General features: G+C 36.1%; 1 protein-coding gene across 5 annotated transcripts in view; it reads left to right on the forward strand.

Moving 5' to 3' along the window:
• LOC308639721 (uncharacterized protein CXorf58 homolog) overlaps nucleotides 1-20,651 on the forward strand; it is a 30,856-nt gene extending 10,205 nt beyond the window's left edge. For 3 of the 5 annotated variants that reach the window (XM_081277988.1, XM_081277986.1, XM_081277987.1), the window contains 6 exons: nucleotides 1,985-2,079; nucleotides 2,500-2,611; nucleotides 7,841-7,972; nucleotides 15,046-15,275; nucleotides 17,869-18,028; nucleotides 18,704-20,651. In XM_081277988.1, coding sequence (XP_081134114.1) covers nucleotides 1,985-2,079; nucleotides 2,500-2,611; nucleotides 7,841-7,972; nucleotides 15,046-15,275; nucleotides 17,869-18,028; nucleotides 18,704-18,880 — 906 coding nt within the window. In that variant the 3' untranslated portion in view covers nucleotides 18,881-20,651. The remainder of the gene's footprint in view (nucleotides 1-1,984; nucleotides 2,080-2,499; nucleotides 2,612-7,840; nucleotides 7,973-15,045; nucleotides 15,276-17,868; nucleotides 18,029-18,703) is intronic. The other 2 variants (XM_081277989.1, XM_081277990.1) reach the window with 2 other exon arrangements.
• Nucleotides 20,652-20,941: the final 290 nt, after the last annotated feature.

Genomic DNA, 20,941 nt, shown 5'->3' on the forward strand with positions numbered 1-20,941 from the left:
ATAGAATGTAGATTAAATAAGTGTTGGCTGTTTTCATAGTGTTAAACCTTACAGCATTAAAATATTCTGCAATAGAAAAATAACCAGCATAGCTTGATAGTGGAAAAAGTCAAGTCAGAACAGTATGAAGAATATAATCCTATTTGAGTAAAAAACAGAAACAGATGCATATGCCTAATCCCCCCTATGTAAACAACTTTGGCAACCCTAGTTGCCAAATACTCTCCTAATAAAAGAACCAATGGGGCTAGGGATGTGGCTCAGTGTTAAAGAGCTTGCCTGGCGCATGTAAGACGCTGGGTTCAATCCTCAGCACAACATAAAATTAAATAAATAAATAAAGGTATTGTGTCCAACTACAACTAAAAAAATATTTTAAAAAGAAGAACCCATAATTCCAGTAGTTTACTATTAGTGACAGTCATAATAAAGGAAATTTTAGCAGTGAAAATAATAAATTCTGAGCAGTGTGTACACTTCTTCACCCTCTGATGCACGGACCCATTTCTGAGGTCAGTAAAAATAGAACATCCCAAAGAAAACCCACCCAAGTAAACTCTTGACATTTCAGGCTCATTGTCCATTGTCTTTGTATACAGATCATGTTTTAAGTATTATATTACAGGTTTCCTCATAATTTTATACTCTTAGCAACAGAAAGAAGAAAATAAATTCTTTTTTCATCTGTTATCCAAATGCTTCAAGTCAATACTTTACATTAATAATGCTTGGTCTTATTAAAAGCCCTTTATTATACAGTTTTATATGATTATCATAGGTATAAAGATTGAGTGGGGTTGTTTAGGATAAATAGTGGGAATTTTAGAGTTAAACAGATCAAAGTTTAAATTCTGGCTTCCCTATTTGCTATCTGTATGCTGTTGTGTAAGTTACAAAAACTCCCCAGGCCTCAGCTTTATCATTTGTAAAATGGAGTGATAATATATTTTTAATTATTTTATTTATTCTTTTTAGATATATATGACAGTAGAGTGTATTTTGACATATTATACATACATGGAGGATAACTTATTCTAATTATGATCCCATTCTTGTGGTTGTACATGATTTGGAGTTTCACTGATCGTGTATTCATATATGAACATAGGAAAGTTATGTCTGATTCATTCTACTCTTTCCTATTCCCCCACTTCCCTTTATTCCTTTTTTTTTTTTTTTTTTTTTTTTTTTTTTTTGCTACCAGCGATTGAACTCCAGGGCACTCAACCACTGAGCCACATCCCCAGCCCTATTTTGTATTTTATTTAGAGACAGAGTCTCACCATTACTGAGGCGGGCTTTGAACTCTTGATCCTCCTGCCTCAGCCTCCTAAGCTGCTTGAATTACAGGTGTGTGCCACTGCACCCAGCTCCTTCATTCCCTTTTGTCTAATCCACTGAAGTTCTATTCTTTCCTCCCACTCCACTCCCTAGAGTGATAATATTCTAATAATATTGTTGTTGTAAGGATTAAATGAGGTTTTTTATATATAAGGCATCTAACAAACTTTGTGGTACATGAAAGGTGCTTAAAAAGCTGGTAGCATTACTATTATCATCCTCATTTTTTACAGCGATTCATTCAACATCAAATTCTTGTTAAACATCTCATATGTTCCAGGCACTGTACTAGATGTTAGGGATATAGTGGTAAAGAAGAAAGACATTGTCCCTATCTTCATGTCACTTAAGGACTAGTAGGAGACATAGTCAAGTTTACAGGTAATTACAATAGATTGTGAAAAGTATTGTCATAGGGAAAGAATAATGCCTGTGATCTCAAAAAGGACACGCACCCAAATTTGGATACCCAAAAGATTAAGTAACTGACTCCAAACTACACAGATGACAAAGTAGGAGCCAAGATAGGAGCACACCTCTTCAGAACTCCAAGCCCACTACATCATGCTTCCTCTGTTATAGTCAGCAAATTAAATCTGGCTAGTGTGATACTTTTCATTTACAGTGCCATCGTCTATTTCAGGAACATTATGTGACATATGAAATTCTGAAGAAAGTGAGCCCCTTAGAGGCTGAACTTATTAAAGATCCTAGCATGAAGTGTAAAGTCAGATTCAGGTAATGTGTCTATGCTGATTTCTCTCAAAGAATACTTAGTTAATAAGGAGAAATTTCAGAAATTAATTTTTTAAATCCTCATAACTTCCCAGGATATAATTACAAAGTAAATGTGTTGTTTTTATTTGCATTTGTCATGTGAAGAAATTATGGCATAACTGTTTCACTAAAAGTTGTCATGAGGGTAGCACTCATCTCCCATTCAGTGTCCATTCTGACAGTATGAGAATAGTTGTGAGCACCCCAAAGTGCTGAGTCTCTCATCATCTACAGTTCATTTCATTACTAGATTATTGTATGCTGTTGGCATAGCCTTTACCCTGTATTCAAGAGACTATATGAACTATCTGAAGTACTGGGGGAGAAGTAATTGAGCCCCAAAACTGATGGTAAATGACTTATTTTTGGTCTTTATTTCAGATTTAGTGGTGAAAGGTTTCCACCTTTTATCGTTTTTAAAATTTTTCTGCATACTGAAGGCCGTGGTTACAAGTATTTCAGTGGAAAAAATTTATTACAGCCATCAAATGAGGTGATGTTTCCTGATGTACATTTTATGTTAATTTAGCTTCTTATCATCTATGTGTGTCTGAATTGCATTCAAAGTGTACAGACTAAGTTATTTGGACATTAAACAGCCCACTGAGCAGTTAGCATTTTTTTAAAGCACCATGTTTCCAAGTATCTCCATTAATTAGCTAAAAAATCATTTGGAATGAATTACTTATATAAGGCTATAGAAAATATCCATCAATTTTCTTTGTATTAAAATTTTTGTTGGTTAATATGGACTAAAGCAGTCGATTGGTCAGGACTTATACAGAATGTTTGATGAGATTTTGTTTATTTTAATGAAATGTTATTCTTTCTTTGATCCTAGTAGCATATTTTTTAAAAATGTGCTGGACTATACTGTTGAAAATGAACTTTTAAGATATTTATTCCTTTTTACACGAGTTCTTATCTTACTTTTACATTTCATGAATAGTCACTACAGCACAGGAATCATCTGGGGATCTTGTTAAAATCCTGCCACTGCTGCTGTTCAGTGGACCACACTCTTAATGATAAGGATCTACAGTAGAGGTTTTACTTCTCTGACCCTTATACCTGACTATATTTAATTGGTTTTGGAAAAAGGTACAGTTTTCATATTTAACCTTTAATAATACTATACATCAAAGGTTAATTTCCTAGGCTGGGGGTGTAGCTCAGTGGTAGAGCACTTGCTTGGCGTGTGCAAAGGCATGGATTTGATCCCCAGCACCATACACACATAAAAAACACCTACTGAAAATATTTCATACAAAAAGTGCAGCCTGTCTGAAATTATAAGTTCTAGCATATGTTCAGGAGAGAGGACCATACAGCCTGACAGCTTCTCTGATCAAATCCAGCATATGTGGTATTCAGTCCCTGAAGAGCATTAGAAAAGGAGCAGGGCTGCTTTGTTCCATGTTTTCAGACAATATCAGAGAGTAATGAACTCTATTTCAGAAATGAATTTAAATGGACTACATATTTTCATTTAGGAAAATGGTGTTTCAAAAACATTAGTATTTGTTCATTTACATTGATTGACTTCAGAAGGGAAAGTATATGTTTATCTTACATTTGAGAGATAAATTCGTGCCACATTCATCTATGGAGTAAGCTGATATTTGTCTCTATAAAATATCATCAGTTGTTTCTTCTTTGAGGTTATATAATGGGGCTTTTCCAGGAACAGAAATTCTCCTGGGTCAGTTCCTGCAAGCTCCTGCTGTGCCTTGGCTTGAGAAAATGAGAACCTTAGAGGCAGTGACCGGAAAACCCTATGTGTACATTAATACTCATTAGAATGCTGTGTAATTACTTCATTAAATGTTTTTGTTTTATTTTTGTTGCTTTCTTCACTCTCTGATAAGGAAATAATTTTTGAAAAAAAGGAAGTGATTGTTGGAAAAAAGGAAATAGCCCAGAGATTTAAAAAAGAAAATATGTATTTATGCCTTTTTTTTCTTTGCTATCACTATCATTTTCGTGGAATAGTCCACTGTTAGTTTGTTACGTATTCTTCATTTTTTTTCCCTGAAAATATTCACACAAAGAGGTTGTATAATTTTGTTTGTTCTTATTGTAAAATGTGATCATACTCTTCATCTTGAGTGTTTCACTAAATATTATAATGTGCTTTAAGTGATCTACCCAACTTCAAGGGAACAGTTTGGGTTTCCCTTGTCCCTTTTATTCAGCTTCAAAGCAGACTCAGTAATACTTAGATTCATGATTGATAAAAAACAAATTTGCAAAAGTGAAATTTTTCTCACTTTAAGGTTACTCACCTCCTTTGTTCTTTGAACAAAGGTATTCTATTATATCTTTAGCAAACCTATCCAACTCTTCAAAGTTTTATCATTTTTGCCAATATTGGGAGTAGAATCCAGGGGTGTTTTACCTTTACCTCTGAGATATATCCCCAGCCCTTTTTATTTATTTATTTATTTATTTTAATTTTTTTATTTTTTGGATACACTGTCTCACTAAGTTGCGGAGGCTGACCTTGAATTTACAATCCTCCTGCCTTAACCTCCTAAATCACTGAGATTACAGGTGTGCACCACCATGCCTGGCTAAGTTTACCTATTTATTAATATGAATCAAATGAGTTGGTTTTAGTCCATTTAGATATTTCATAGTCTAAATTCACTTATAAATAATGTAGAATTTCACACATTTTTGGTTTTCCATCTTTTTTTTAAGGTGGACACAATATCTTTATTTTATTTTTTTATGTGGTGCTGAGGATCAAACCCAGTGCCTCATGCATGCTAGGCAAGCACTGTACCACTGAGCCACAACCCCAGCCCTGTTTTCCATCTTTTCCTCCTTATTTTCATTTCTAGTTTCCTTTCTTGTCATTTTCCAATTGCATTTCTTATATATTCACAAAAAAAATAAGCAAAACAGGTGGAAGGATATAGAATAGTGTAAACAACTTTGAAGAACAACAAAGTTAGAGGATTTACAGTAACTGATTTAAGTCTTATAAAGCCACAGTAATCACGACAGGGACCTAAAAATAGGCATATAGATCAACAGGCGAAAATAGAAAATTCAAAGACAGACCCACTCATAAATGATCAATTGATTTTCTTCAAAGGTGCCAAGACAGTTCAAATGGTGCTAGAACAGTTGGATAGCCATGTGTAAAAAAAGATCTCATTTCAGTTGCCCACTTTAATGATCTATTTTCTGAGCAATGCTTATGTACAGAAGGTCAGTATTATTGTTAGTCCACCAGACAATGTTCTAAAGCCTGGCTACTCAAAGTATGGTCTCCAGTCCCACAGCACTGACATCCATTGGAGCTTGTTAGAAATGCAGACTCTAGACCCTACTCCAAACCCCCTGAGTGAGCATCTGCATTTTAGTAAGCCCCCCAGGTAATCCTATGCACCATAGAGCTTGACAGCACTTTCCTAAAAGTGCCTTCCATTTCTTCCTATAAGGAAGGACTTTCCTGAATTTGTCCAGAGACAGGAGATGTCTGACAAAGAACATCTTGGCCATTAGACAACAAACTTTTTTCAAACCCTTCTCAAATGGGAAGAGGGCTTGCCCTATGCTGCCAAGCATGTTTTACTTTGGCCAAGGGACTGGAATGGTACAGACACAGATGAACCACACAGTTGAGGCACTGCACAAATAAGGAAATTGGGGATTGGAGAGATAGATGGTGGTGGCTGAGTGGGGCAGTGGAGGGAGGAACTGACAATAAATAACTTTTCTAAATAATTTGAGCTAATATAAAATATACTTTTGTCTTAAGAAATTCCTAAAACAGAAATTACATGGTTTCCATACATGTTCAGTATAAACTGATATATTTTTACCTTTAGTGTCACTATAGGACTGGTTAATTAGAACTCACAGAAAATAAATTATAAGGAAGCAACATGGAGAGATATTCCAATATTGATTTTTTTCTTTAGATGAATAATGTATTAAAATATTAATGAAATGGAAAGTAAAAATGACCTACCTATAGGAAGTCCCCATATCATATTTTCACTAAACTGTTTCTGTCCCTTCAATTTATTGCATTAGAAATAAAACTACTACTATTTGGATATTTTCTTCTTTTTTCACTTTTCATATGTCTTCAGAGCTTTGGAATTTAAAAAAAAATAAGCAAAAAGGATTGTTGGTAATAATAGAATTGAAGTAGAAAATATTTGAAGGTGACAGGGGTGTGGTGGTGTATGCCTATAATCCCAGCTACTTGGGAGGCCAAGGCAGGAAGTTCGGAAGTTTGAGGTCAGCCTGGGCAATTTATTGAGACCCTGTCCCACAATTTTAAAAAATAAATAAAATAAAAATGGCTGGAGATGCATCTCAGTAATAGAGCACCCTGTGGTTTGATCCCAGTGGTGGTGTGTGTGGAGGAACTAGCTGTTATGTAATGTGCCAAGTAAAAAGAACAGATTTTCTGGGTTTTTGGTCTTGTCCCAACCACTCTTTTTAAGGCCTTCTATCGGCATTATAACAGAGTTCCCATACTTTCATAATACATTCTGAGATATGAAAGGAATGAGAAACTGATCTGGAATCAGATAGTGGGAATATTCTTCTGGGCCAGCCTTCCTCTTCATAAGCAGACCCTTTGTGACCAGAAACACAGATCCAGAATATAAATATATGTTAGAATAGTTGGCACATTCTTAGGGAGGGTGGGAAGCACTTAAGTCTGTCTTCCCAGTGTACATATACCCCTTAGCATGAGGATAGATGTATAGGAAAAGGTATGATGCGAATAGAGCCAGACAGCATTTGAGACTGTATGTTCTGTGATTCTTCTTTCTCTGACCTCTCAGGTGCTTTCCTTGAATATAAACTGTTGACATTTGAGAGAGAAAGAAAAATCCTTTATTTGCTTGTCTTTGGCTACTGAGAATGAAATCTGAAAGAAAGGAAGGCCTAAGCAATCTGATGCCTACATGTTTCCATTCGGGGGCAATGTATTAGTTAACACATAAAAGAGCGTCAGTCTTAGTAACACCTTTCATTGCTAAGGCAACCTATTTAATAGCCAGCTAAGTTTTCTCTGCATTGACAGCACAAATGACGTTGTAGATTTGTTTTGTTAAAGGAAAATAAGGTTTTTTAAGGGGAAAAAGCAGATTTTTAAAAAAGGGGGGGGGGACTGAGGATGTGGCTCAAGCGGTAGCGTGCTCGCCTGGCATGCATGCAGCCCGGGTTCGATCCTCAGCACCACGTACAAACAAATATGTTGTGTCCGCTGAAAACTAAAAAATAAAATTAAAATTCTCTCTCTCTCTCTCTCTCTCTCTCTCTCTCTCTCTCTCTCTCTCAAAAAAAAAAAAAAACTATCCTCTAAGAATTGTGGACTCCGGCTGGGGTTGTGGCTCAGTGGTAGAGTGCTTGCCTCACATGCATGAGGCCCTGGGTTCGATCCTCAGAACCACATAAAACTAAAGATATTTTTAAAAGTCTTTAAAAAAAGAATTGTGGACTCAAATACTCCTCTAGCTACGTTTTAAAATTGTGTAGGTATGGCTATGGAACAAATTTTAAGTGGTTTTAAAATTTCTATATGCTCCTCTTTATAAAGGTAGCCTTTCTAGTCAGTAGCAAGCTGCAAGGAAAAAGGAACCATGTTTGATATATAATTGTTAGAAAAATATGTGTAAAATGTGTGCTGATCATTAAAGGTATTATACTAGTATTTTTAAAAATCTGTTTCCTATTCTTTCCTTAGGCAATGGTTGATGCTTGCAAGATAATGGGGAAAAAGAAATTTTATCAACAAATTATGGAAGATGAACATATTTTCCAGAAGTTCAAAGTAACTGATCATGTAGATATTGTGACCATGAAAGATTACATGCAGGTAAGGAATTTAGATGTTGAAAAATATAAACAAGGGCTGAGGTTGTGGCTCAGCGGTAGAGCACTCACCTCGCTCATGTGAGACCCTGGGTTCGATCCTCAGCACCACATAAAAAAATAAATAAGTGAAATAAAGGTATTGTGTTCAACTACAACTAAAAAAATATATTTTTTTTAAAAAAGAAGTGTATAATTCAGAGGCATTAAATACAGTCACGGTGTTATATAACTATCACCACCATCTAGTTCCAGGATTTTTCCATTTCCCTAGAAGGAATCCAATAAACATTCACTCCTCGTCATTCCAGCCCCTGTGAACTACTAGTCTGCTTTCTGTCTCCATGGATTTGCCTAGTATAGATATTTCGTGTAATATGATATAATGTCCTATGTGGCTTTTTGGGTCTGGGGAGAGATAATAGCTAAGGGATATGGTGTTTCTTTTGGGGGTGATAGGAATATTCTGGAATTAGAGGCAATGGTTTTGCACGTTGTAAATACACCAAAAACCACTGAATTGAGCTAGGCATGGTGGCCCACACCTGTATCCCTAGTGGCTCAGGAGGCTGAAGCAGGAGGATCTCAAATTCAAGGCCAGCCTCAGCAACTTAGTAAGGCCCTAATCAGCTCAGTGAGACCCTGTCTCAAAATAAAAAATAAAAAGTGCTGAGGATGTGACACCCCTGGGTTTAATCCCCAGTACCAAACAAACAAACAGAAAACCCCACTGAGTTGCACACTTTAAAATGGCTTAGTGACTTTTATGGGCTGGGGTTGTGGCTCAGTGGCAGAGCGTTTACCTCGCACAGGTGAGGCTCTGGGTTCGATCCTCAGTACCACATGCAAATAAATAAACAAAAATCACATGGCGCTAGAATAGTAAATGATGGGGATTTGACCTCATAAGGAAGGGTTCTCTTATTTTCTAGAAGCTCTCTGCTACAATAACAGAATATTCCCAACATAAGACACTTAAGCAATAAAGGCTATTTATTGACCTGTGAAAGAAGTCCTCAGATAGGTGGTTCCAGAGCTTGCTAATTCAGTAGCTCAAGGATATCAGGGTTCTGGGTCAACTACTCTCTGATCCTCTTGGCTTCTTCTCATGGTAACAAGAATGATAATCATATTCCCCCTCAGTTCCATTTGAAGAGAAGAAGGTGGGAATTCCTGGTATCTTCATCTCAAGAAAGAAAATCTTTCCCAGAATTCCCAAACAGATTTCTCAGGTCCCATTGGTTAGAACTCTCCCTAAACCAATCACTGATAAAAGAAAACAGCATCCTTTCCCACAATTGAGTTAAAACAGTCATGGTGCATATGCTGGGGCCCTCCTTCCCAGAGGATATTGCTATTCCATATCTGAATAAAAACTGGGCTTTATGAGCAAGAGAGATGTGGGAAATGGTTGTCGGACAGATAATAATGTAGGGAGTGAGCAGGTGGCAACACTCAGGCAAAAGCTCTGTGGCAGGAGGATCTGCAAGGCTCCAAAACAGGTCTGTGGGGTTTAAAAAGAACATACAAAGGGTGTGGCATGCAGGCAGGCTGCAGGGTGATAAGAGATCATGCGGGGCTATAGACAATGGTAAGGTTGTTTTTTTTTTTTTCTTGTTTATTCTGTGGGCAATGAGAAGCTGATGTAGTGTTACAAGAAATAAGGTGATCAAATCTAATGAGTGATATGATCACTCTGGCTGCAGCATAAAGAATGAATTAGAAGGCAGCAAGAGTCCTTTATTAGCCTGGAGGCTCCTGAGTATTCTAGGAGAAATGGTGATAACGTGGTTTAAAGTCTGAGTCTGGAGATGAAAGAGATAATTAGAGAAAAAGCAGTTGTCCTGGGTGACAGATACAGAAGGAAGCTAAAGGAAGGTATTCAGCATGACTTCTAGGTTTCTGGTTTGTCTAACTGAATGGATAGCAGTGCTGGATCAGGGCGCTTAAATTACGTACCTGAATAATAATAACAGAAAATGCTTCTGTAGCACTAATTCCTTTTATTCTCATAACAATACAAAGAGGTAAGTACTGTTATTATCCTCATTTTGCAAATTCTAAATAAACAAGGGACTACAAAATTATGGCTCATAATAATGATAATATATGGCCTTAGCTCTGCACTCAGTTGCTTCAATGTGAAACATGAAATTAATGCAGTGCCTTAGAGACTTCTTGATGATTTTTTTCTTTCTTTCTTTCTTTTTTTTTTTTTTTTTTTTTTTTTTTTTTGGTACTGGGGACTGAACTCAGGGGCACTTTACCACTGAGCTACATCCACAGCCCTCTTTATTTTTTTAAGAGATAACCTATGAGATAGGGAATTGGATCAGGAAATACATAGTCAGGGGTGCCAACTATCTTTGCTAAGAACATGGGTAACATACTTGGAGATGTGAATATGTCAAGGATTGGTGTCATAGCTCTCTATAAATACCCAGATAGGCATATTGGAAACGAGAAATAAGATGATTGCAAACATTTATTGAGTTCCTATGCATGGCATTGATTTTTAGCTCTTTACTAGTATGTTATCTCCTTTAATCTTCAGGTCTGTAAATCATGTGACCCTTTGTTTGTTTGTTTGTTTGTTAAATATTTTTTAGTTGTAGATGGACATAATACATTTATTTACTTTATTTACGTATTTTTATGTGGTGCTGAGGATGGAACCCAGGGCCTCGCATGTGCTAGACAAGTGCTCTACCACTGAGCTACAACCCCAGCCCATCATGTGACCCTTTTTATTGTTTTTTTTTTTGTTAATACTTTTATTAGCTATCATTTACATACTATCTCTGTATAGATTTTAAGTAGAGTTTAATACTCTTACTATTTCAGAAAGTTGTGGAACCTCAACTACAGTTTCAGAACATGTATGTGACCCTTTTTATACATGAGAAAATGAGGCTTAACAAGGTTCAAAAAACTTGCCCAAGGTCACACAGTGAATAAGTGACAGAGAATATCATTGACAGCTCTGTGACATTCACTTATCTTACTACTCTACTCTTGGAAAATAAAATAAACAGGCAGTCTCACCATGCATGGTAGTGTGTAATCATAAAAATGACAATGCAGACTATAATCATGCAAGGAAAACTTAATCAATGGGGAAAATTGTGATTGTCCCATGACCTACAAAATTTTTTGTCAGAACATTAAAATCTTTCCCTTACTATCATATAGGAAAACGAAAGGAAAAAACCTAACACATTTAATATGCTATAATTTAAATATTAGAAACATTAAGAATGAAAGTATTTATTTCTTTGTAAAAGCTTACCAACATGAATATACTAACAAACCATTGAATTGTAAACTCTGAGTGGGTGAATTGCATAGTATATGAATCTCAATAAAGTTGTGGAAAATGGACTGGGCATATGCCCAGTCAGTAGTAGAGTGCTTGCCTTGCATGCATATGGCCCTGGGTTTGATCCCCAGTGCCACAAATAAAAGAAAGAAAGCTATGAAAAACAACTTATCAAAAGTAATTTTTGGGCTGGGGATGTGGCTCAAGCGGTAGCGCGCTCGCCTGGCATGCATGCGGCCCGGGTTCGATCCTCAGCACCACATACAAAGATGTTGTGTTCGCCGATAACTAAAAAATAAATATTAAAAAAAAAACTCTCTCTCTCTCTCTCCCCTCTCTCACTCTCTCTTTAAAAAAAAAAAAAAAAAAAAAAAAAAAAAGTAATTTTAAAATAGTGCTTGCCTTCTTGTTTTTGTTGTTTAAGTTTACAATAGGAAGCAAGCATCTTTCATGTCCTGGTGAGTTGTCATACTCCTAAATTTAGATCAACTGTCAACAACATTTTATTCTTTGCACATTATATGTTGCAAAATATGTCACAGTTCCTTTAATGTGAAGCTGTTTTGGGCCAGCATCACTTACTCTGGGAGAGCTTCATCATTTTCATCATAGCCACTTTCCTCATTTTTGTTGATAAGTTCACCTTCACAAAGTTCCTCTAGGTGCTCATCTGTAGTCTTTTAAATGATGGCAGTGTCGGCATTCCATAGTCACCTCTTTCTTCCAGAACTTCATTTACATTTGATTCCAATTTCCCTTCCAGTGTTACCACTTTCTGTTTCTTTGCTGGACAATTTCCTCTTTTTTCCCATTTATATTTAAACTTTATTCCTTTAACATATTCACAAAAAAATGTCAGTAGAAGAATTAAAAGTTCTTACAATAAATCCATGTCAAAAATAAAACCACAAAATCTTTATACTAATGTAAAAGCTAGGTTACAAATTGAGCATTTTAATAATCAGAGTATAAATCAATCTTTAAGACTGACCTTTGTTGCATAGAACATTGAATCATAACAGATCCTTCTCAATTACCTTGCTATACTGATGAAATGGAGGCAGTCCACTTTAGACTCATGTGGGTTCTAGAGCTTAAGGAATAAAATCAAAACAAAGAAACAAATTCTCAAATGCCAAAAATTCTGAAAAGAGCTATTTTTCCTAAAAATCTCTTATTTGAAATCACCTCCTTCTTGCTTACCTTCCTGTTCTTTTATGCAAACAAAGCTAAACATTTTTCTTCTTTCATTTACTTAGTCTTGACAAATTACTCTATTAAAACTTATATAAGGCATTATACATGTACTCTTTTTTGCATTACAATTCTTAATACACATATATATACCACAATTTTTCATATCTCTGTTGTTGTGTATTAATAAATAAATAAATAAATAAATAAAATCATTTAAAAATAAATAATAACTTTAAAAAAACTTATATAAGGCAAAATACTTTAACAAAACAGTACAAAGTTAATTGTATATAGGCTCTTGAATATAATTCACTACAGTCTTCCTGTTACGAGTGAACCTCTAAAAAGAAAGGACATTTTGGTCTTCAGCTGATGATAGATCCTGCTTTTCTCATAATTTTCAGCTTAGAAAATCTCTTGTTGAGTGAAAGCTTAGTCTGATTACCCAGTGCTTGAAAGTTGAAATTCAGGAATATTCCTTTGGGCTGCTATGAGAACTCTTGGTTATATATTTAGTTCTCATTTGGAAAGCTTCAATTCCACGACTCACATATCTTTCATAAGTTATTTTAGTTTCATTGGAGTTGCACTCATTTTCTGATGTTATCTCTCAATTTATATTCAGTAGGCTATTTGTTATTTCTTTGTTGTACCCGTCTCTGGAAGTATTCGTTCCTTTTTTTTTTTTTCCATTGCAAAACTTATCAAACTCAGACTCAGTTTCAGATGATGATTTGAATCTTCCTCCTGGTAAGCATCTTCAGTAATCTCTGATTGGCCGTAAGATAGCCCTGATTGACCATGACATCTCTCTAATATGACATGATATTTTTCTGAATGACCATTAGATCTCTCCAAGTGACCATGAGTTCTCTCAGAGCTACCACAAGATCCCTCCAAGAGACCATGAGATCTCTCTGATTGGCCATGAGATCTCTCTGATTGGCCATGAGATCTTTCTGTGTAGCCATGAGATCTCTCTGATTGACTATGAGATCTCTTGGATTTGCCAGGAGATCTCACTGATCTCTAAGTGGCCTTGATTTCCTTCTGATTGATGCTGTTTCTCCGATTGGTCTTGATTCCTCTCTGATTGGGCCTTATAATTGTCATTGCACTTCTCCTGCTCAATTGAAGGCTTCTTATTCAAGGGCTTTGTCCAGACTTGACTCCAAAAGGTCCTTGTTTTTTTGTTTTTTTGTTTTTTATCATCATCTCTTTCCTCAAACTTGTTCTGGAATCTCATGCATCCTCTCTACCTGTGATGCCTACCAGCATTTGATAGCCATCTTGAAGCTCCAGTTTTCTATTGTTCTGTTGTTTATTCTTTTTTTTTTTTGTCCTTGCTGGTAGTTTCTACCTTTTTAAGGATTATAATGTCATCTAGAGACATATCCAGAAAAGCCAGCTTTCCCTCATTGTTAGGGTTTGTCGACACTTTTCCAGAAAATGTTAGATTAGAAACTGTAGCCATCTCGACGTGTCTGCACCATACTCCGAGGCACAGCATCTAATCTCCTCTTTTGATTAACCATTTTTGTAAAATGTCACGTGAGTTTATCACTGTGAGACAAAGAGGCAACACAATTACATGATTTACTATCTACATGTAAACTCAATACAGATCTGCACTAACTAAACACTGACAGATTTTGAAAATTGTGATTTGTCACTAATCATGATGCACATTTGTCATTTATGTAGTGATCTATGAATTGAAGAGCTAGCAGCAGTGTTTCTACTTTATGCAATTGCTCCCAGTTACACCAGGCTAACTGAAATTGGCACTATGTTGTTGGGGGATTGGTGTGATTATTCAGTGAGATGGTGGTAATTGAAATTTGAGCATTGCCTCTGTGTGTGTGTGTGCATATGCACATGTGTATCCATGAGTGCGTACGTGTGCATGAAAGTGTGAGAGTGTGTGTATTTGTGCGTAGGATACCCTAAAGACCTCACTATTACCCTGTTTCCTAGAATTGTAGCTCCTCCTGCCCTATTTCTCTCTTAAATGCACATTTATAATATTAAATTGATTATATATATTTATATTTTTAAATTCCTAATGTAATATAATTGTAAGTTGAAAAAAGTGAAATTTCTACAAGTACACTGAATGAGAATAGTGAAGGTCTACACCTAGGACCAGAGATGAACTCATTATTTCTAAAAAGGTTTTGTGAAAATGTCCTCTGAACCCAAGCATGTCATTAACGAGCACAACTGATATGCAGAACACATAGCTACCTGGGTATTAATTTTTAGACCTTTCCTGAGTTTAATTTATCTGAGTGATATGCATTAAATAAACATTTAGTGAGCATAAATGTGTTATACTGTGTGACTTGAATCCTGCCTTTCGGCAATGGAGCTGAAATGTACAAAGATGGAACATTTAGTTGGTGTTAAGAGTCATAGAAGAGATGTCAATAGAGTTCAGAGATGAGACCAAGAAATGGCTCTTGGATTAAGTGACATTTGAATGGAACCTTGGGAAATGTGTCTAAAGCCATTATAGATTGCCAGCAACCAATCATTCCAAGTCATTTTTTCCCACACAGTATTCCAGTCTCCTGGATGAGACCCCTGCGTCATCTGGTGGCAGGAATAACCACTGGCGAAGATTAAACCTCGAAAACATTCCCAGGACAATGATGATATATGACATAGTTGATTATGCAGAGTCTGGAGTAATCTCAAACCGTTTACAAAAAGAAATGAAGTATCTGTTACAGAGACCACGGACAGAAGAGATGCGTCAGCACCAGCTAAAGATTGTTTCTCAAGTTAGGTAAAAGAGATCCTTCCTCAGGCTTACAATGCTGAAGACAGTTCCAAAAAATGTTCACATTCTGCCAAAGAACTCACTAAAGATAAATAATAGGGCATTTGGGGAAAATAAGGTTGGGGCAGATTGCCCAAAACACATGCAACTTCATAAACACAGCACTAACAAAAAGGACAATTGGTACCTGGGGAGATAACTTGTACCAACGAATAGGCAACTCAGGGTGGCTGGAGGCTGCCACAGCAAATATAAAAATTGTACATTGATAGAGGAGAAATGCTGGTGACTCTTTAATTAGAGCAGGTAGTGTACATGGAAACAGTGCAGATGAAAGTGGAGCCTTAGGCCAGCATGGCTGCCTGTTAAGTGGACATGAGAAGCAGTGCAACCTGGCAAGAACTAAGAGCCATGTAAAGTGGGGAAGAGGATGGAGGGCAGTAAGAGTGGATTGGGGGTGGATAGGTGTGTCTCTCTGGGGAGACAGCTCTGGGTGCAAGTACTAATTTTTGTTTTCACAAATAAAATCAAAAAAGGCTCCTATTGCCTATGCAGCACAGAGCCGAAGGATTTTTTTTTCCTTTTGTGCTGAAGGTTATAATTCTGTTCTTGCTATTCTGGCTCCCCTTGCCTAGGATAAATTGCATATAAATTACAGTGACATTATTCCTTTCTTTACCAATAGCATGTGAACCAGTTCACCTTTTGGAAATGGATGTTGTAGCAGAATAGATGTATTATGATCTGAAACAACATGGACAGAATGTGATTGCTCCAATTACATTCCTTTTTTTCTTTCCATTACTAAGACTCACCTTGTCCATCCTATTTACAAATAAAGCTGACTTTTTTCTAAGATAGAGATGGTAAGACAGAAGAGGACATACTGGCAATCTATTTCCACATACTCATTTGGAATGAAAAATACTCCCTTAGTACATGAAGAAGACACTGATGACCCACTGTAAAGCAAACATGCTGGGTTCTTTTTTTCAGGAGTATAGATGAGTGGTGCTGACCCAATAATATAATTTAACCCATTTATTTTATGATCAAGGCTATACATTTGTCAAGCAGATGGCCTAGTTGGGCATGGTCTATCACTATGAAATACATTTTTTCTAACTCATTCATATAGGCACTGAATATAGAACTTAACCCTAATACCACCAAGGTCAAATAAATAATGTAATTTTCTTTGCCACCATATATAACCGAGACTCCCTGCTATTTGGATTCTTGCTATTGATGATCCAAGGATGAGTCACTTAAGAGCCACATAAGTAGCCAAATTCTAAATCAACTGAAGAGGAAAATATATTTTCATAAAGCCATCGTTGCATGCAGTCTTTATCTGAGATCTCCCAGAAGCAAGCCTTGAGATCAGGATTTGAGTTTGAGTAGTTTATTTGGGAGGTGATCCCAGGAACCACTAATGGAAGAGGATAGAAAAGCGAGAGAAGGGAAGGCAGCCAAAACTGTGTGTTTGCAAGCAAGTTACCACAGTGGGTAACTGGAGTTTAATCCCTCCTGGGAATATCAGAGCCAGTGTAGAACATGCAACTCAGAGCTATCCCACAGGGGCCAGAGTATCATTAGTCATTGCTTTAGCATTGTTTAGAAGGAGAGGTATTAGTTCTTGGGCACTTTCAGTCTTCCCCGAACAGGCTCTTGTTTTCAAAGACAGCTCTCAGATGAAGTGATGCAGATGCTGGCAGGTAGAAAATGAACTGATGTGCCTGCAATGGTAAGGCCAAGGGGGTTGTAGGCAGGGCACCAACTGTGTCTAATCCCAACATCAATTTTAAAAAATAGCTTGTTTTAGCAAGGTGCGGTGGCGCAGGCTTGTAATCCCAGTAGCTCAGGAGGTTGAGGCAGAAGAATCAGGAGTTCAAAGCCAACTTCAACAACTTAACGAGGCCCTAAGCAACTTAGCAGGACCCTATCTCTAAATAAACATTTAAAAAGGTCTGGGGATGTGGTTCAGTAGTTAAGCACCCCTGGGTTCAATCCCTAGTACCAAAAAAATAGTTTATTTTTTCACTATTATGAAATATGCTGCTTTTTGGTGTTACTATATGGTGTAAAAGAATATTCAAATAGCTACTGCACAGTACTTTCCAGGAAAGCTTATTTAAATTACTACCTCATTTTACCACTTTCATCATCATCAACATCATCACCTGTACACCTCCATAAGTGCCAGATAAAGCACAGTCCTATGTAAACTCAAGCAGAAATGATGATGGTAAACTAAAAGCTCATACACAAGTAGGTGCACACGCCTGTAATCACAGTGACGTGGGAGGCTGAGGCAGGAAGATTACAAGTTCAAAGCTGGACTCAGCAAATTAGTGAGGCCCTAAGCAACTTGGTGAGACCCTGTCTCAAAATAATAAAAATGGCTGTATTTGTGACTCAGTGGTAAAGTGCCCTTGGGTTCAATTCCTGGTACAAAAAAAAAATTCACACACAATGATGCTTTATATACTGAAGTATATGATATATTTGCTAGAGAATGCTGTAATACAATTTGGAACTTGCTTCACATTTTAAATTTTTGAATGCTTTTTCCATCTATAATACAAACATTTTCTAGGTGCCCATCCTTTGCAATTATGCAGCCTTTATTACAGCCCTACCAGCAGCAAAGTGAAATGAAACCTCTAGGTCGTCGATCCAAGCAAGCTCGAATGAAAGTTGAAAAAATGAGAAAAGCTTATAAGATGGCTAAAAACATGAATGCTTCTGAGGTGACCGTAAGTTTAACTTGTACATAATTCATTGTTTTGAACAATATTCAAACTGTCCATAAGTAATTCTACTTGTGTAAGATTTTCCTAATCTACAACTTCAAGGCCAAAACACTTTTGGCATGTTATACCTCAAATAGTATAAAGCAACTTTCATCTTAGTAACACATATTGAAAAATTCTTAAACAATTTTAGTAGCTGTTCTGAAAAACACCAGCTGTTTTGGCTTCACATCAGCATGAGTTGGCAAAAAAAGCTATTGTCTCCGTATGTTGATGCTGTTAAATTCAGCACATCTCGATGGTGGTTTTCTCAGAATGGAAGACATTTCTGTCTAAAATGTTGTTGTTTTTGAGAGATAGGGTCTTACTATGTTGCCCAACCTGGCTTCAAGCTTCTGGGCTCAAGCGGTCCTCCATCTCAGGCTCCCAAGTAGTATGAGACTATAGGCATGGCTCTATCTAAACTTATAAAAGGCTATACTATGTAAAGTCTGCCTCAATATGCTTTCATATTGTCAGAATATTTATAATGAACAAGTATTCATGTATTATTTGGTAATTTTTTTAAAATCTGCTATAAATTTGGGGGTGATTAGACTAAGTATAAAGAGTCAAAAAATATAAAGTAGTAAAAGCCAAATATAAAACACTCGCACTTTTATTTATAATTCTGCCTAGGAACTGCAAAAGAATGCAGCAAGTGCAAAGAAACGAGAGACAATCATCATCTCTACCCCTTCTTTTGACATTGTGAAAGTTAATGAATCTACATCAGATAGTGAATTGGAAAAAGAAGAAAAAGAATTATTTGCCTGGTATCAAGACTTGCATATTGATTATTCTCCCTCATGTTGATACACAGCTAATTGACAGAAAACCAAAGTAGTTTAACAATCTCCTTGTCTGTCTGTAAATAAAGGACAATCAAATAGAAACAGGTCCTGGGTCTGCTGTGTTAACCAAATGTGTGACATATTTGTAAGCCTTTTTGTATTAACATGGGTGCAATTATTTTTTATTGACAGGATTTTAATTTAAATAAATTATTTCTACTAAAAGCCTTCAAACTAGCAGAATGCAGTTTTATTCAAGAAACGATAAGTAAATTAATCCCTGGGACTTTTATCCAATTTTGATTTTTTTCATTTTAAAAAATATCTGAACAGGCCATGCTTAGCATAAATATTAGAATTCACAAGATAAAAGAATGCTCTTGAGTCAGCCTACAGTGTCTTTTTTTAGTTACATGTTTTTACAGAACAGCTTATGAATGACCTATTCTGAATTATAATAAAAATAATAATGGATTTGTTGCTACAGTAGGCATGACATAGCATACCTAATCATTATTGAGCATTATAAGAACCTGGGGCAGAATGTTGCATCTGCTCTAATATTGTACCTTGGATATCTTTCAAGTATAAAGACTAGAGTAATATTTATCAATTTCATTTTGAATTGATAAATTCACAGTCCTGATACAGTGCAAATTATTAATTTCTTCTGGATCCAGGCTGCTGGAATATATCAAACCTTACTAGAGATTGTGATAATTTTAAAGAGTACAGTTATTTATTGAATTTTTAAAATACAATTTTTAAATTTTGCTTAACATTTAAAATACATGATTGCTGATCTAACTCAGACATAGTAATCTACAAAAGGATCTTATATTCTGCTAAAATATTCTCTTTAATGGCAAAGAATATTGGAGAAAATGTGTATGATTCCCACTAGAATATATTTAACATAAATATGCACTCTTTGTTACTAATACATCTTCATTTTATATCCAAAAAAAGAGGGAAGTTGGGCTTGGTGGTGCACACCTGTAATCCCAGTGACTAGGGAGGTAGAGGCAAGAGGATAGCAAGATTGAGGCTTGCCTGGGCAATGTAATGAGACCTTGTCTCAAAATAAAAAGGGCTGGGGTGTGGCTTAGTAGTAGAGCACCCCTGGGTTCAGTCCCTAGTACCACAAACACACATAGACACACATATTTGATAATCCCCTTGTCTTCAGCTTGTACTGGACACTGGTTGAATAGAAAAACACCTATTTGTCCTCATGAGTCATGCATCTTTTTATTAATTTGCAAAGCAGTTCCTTATCCAGTCAAATGCCTGTCAGATTCAATCCACTCATATTCCATGTAATAAGTAACAAAGCTAAGGGAGATTTCAGGTAGTAAGATGAGGAAAAGGACAAAGGAAGGGCACACTCTGTATCTCATGGTACCCACCTCTCATATTTCATTAACTGTAACTTCCTCCTCATGATATCCCACATAAACAATATAACCACGTGACTGAAAATCCTTTGAAAAGCAAAAATGCATATAATCCCAACAATATAATACAAAAATATTTTCATTTGATTATACCGTTTTAATCTAAATGCCCATATATTTTTCACATGACTATAATCATAGGTAACAGATTTAAGCTTTTCACTTAATATTATATCTTAAACATAATGCACTTAAAAATAAGTTTTAAGGGGGCTGGGATTGTGGCTTAGCGGTAGAGCACTTGCCTAGCATGTGTGGGGCCCTGTTCGATCCTCAGCACCACATAAAAGTAAGTGAATGGAATAAAGGTATTGTGTCCAACTACAACTAAAAAAATAAATATTGAAAAAAATAAGTTTTAAGGGTCACCTGGGAGCCCAATGGGTTGATAAAGCAAAATTTACTTAGCCATACCCATTTCATTGGATATTTCAGTTGTTTCTAATTCTTTAGTACTGTAGGTAATTAATACTAGGATAGATATTTTCAGTCTTATTTCTTTTGGTTATCTTTCTGTTATTTATATTTTAAAATTTATTTTTCTGTCATTTATTTTTAACCTAATTGCACTGTAATCAGAGAACATGATTTGTATGTTATTCTGGGAAACTCATTGAGACTTGCTT

The sequence above is a fragment of the Spermophilus citellus genome, assembly GCF_964194105.1.
Source record: "Spermophilus citellus genome assembly, chromosome: X".
Classification (NCBI taxonomy): domain Eukaryota; kingdom Metazoa; phylum Chordata; class Mammalia; order Rodentia; family Sciuridae; genus Spermophilus; species Spermophilus citellus.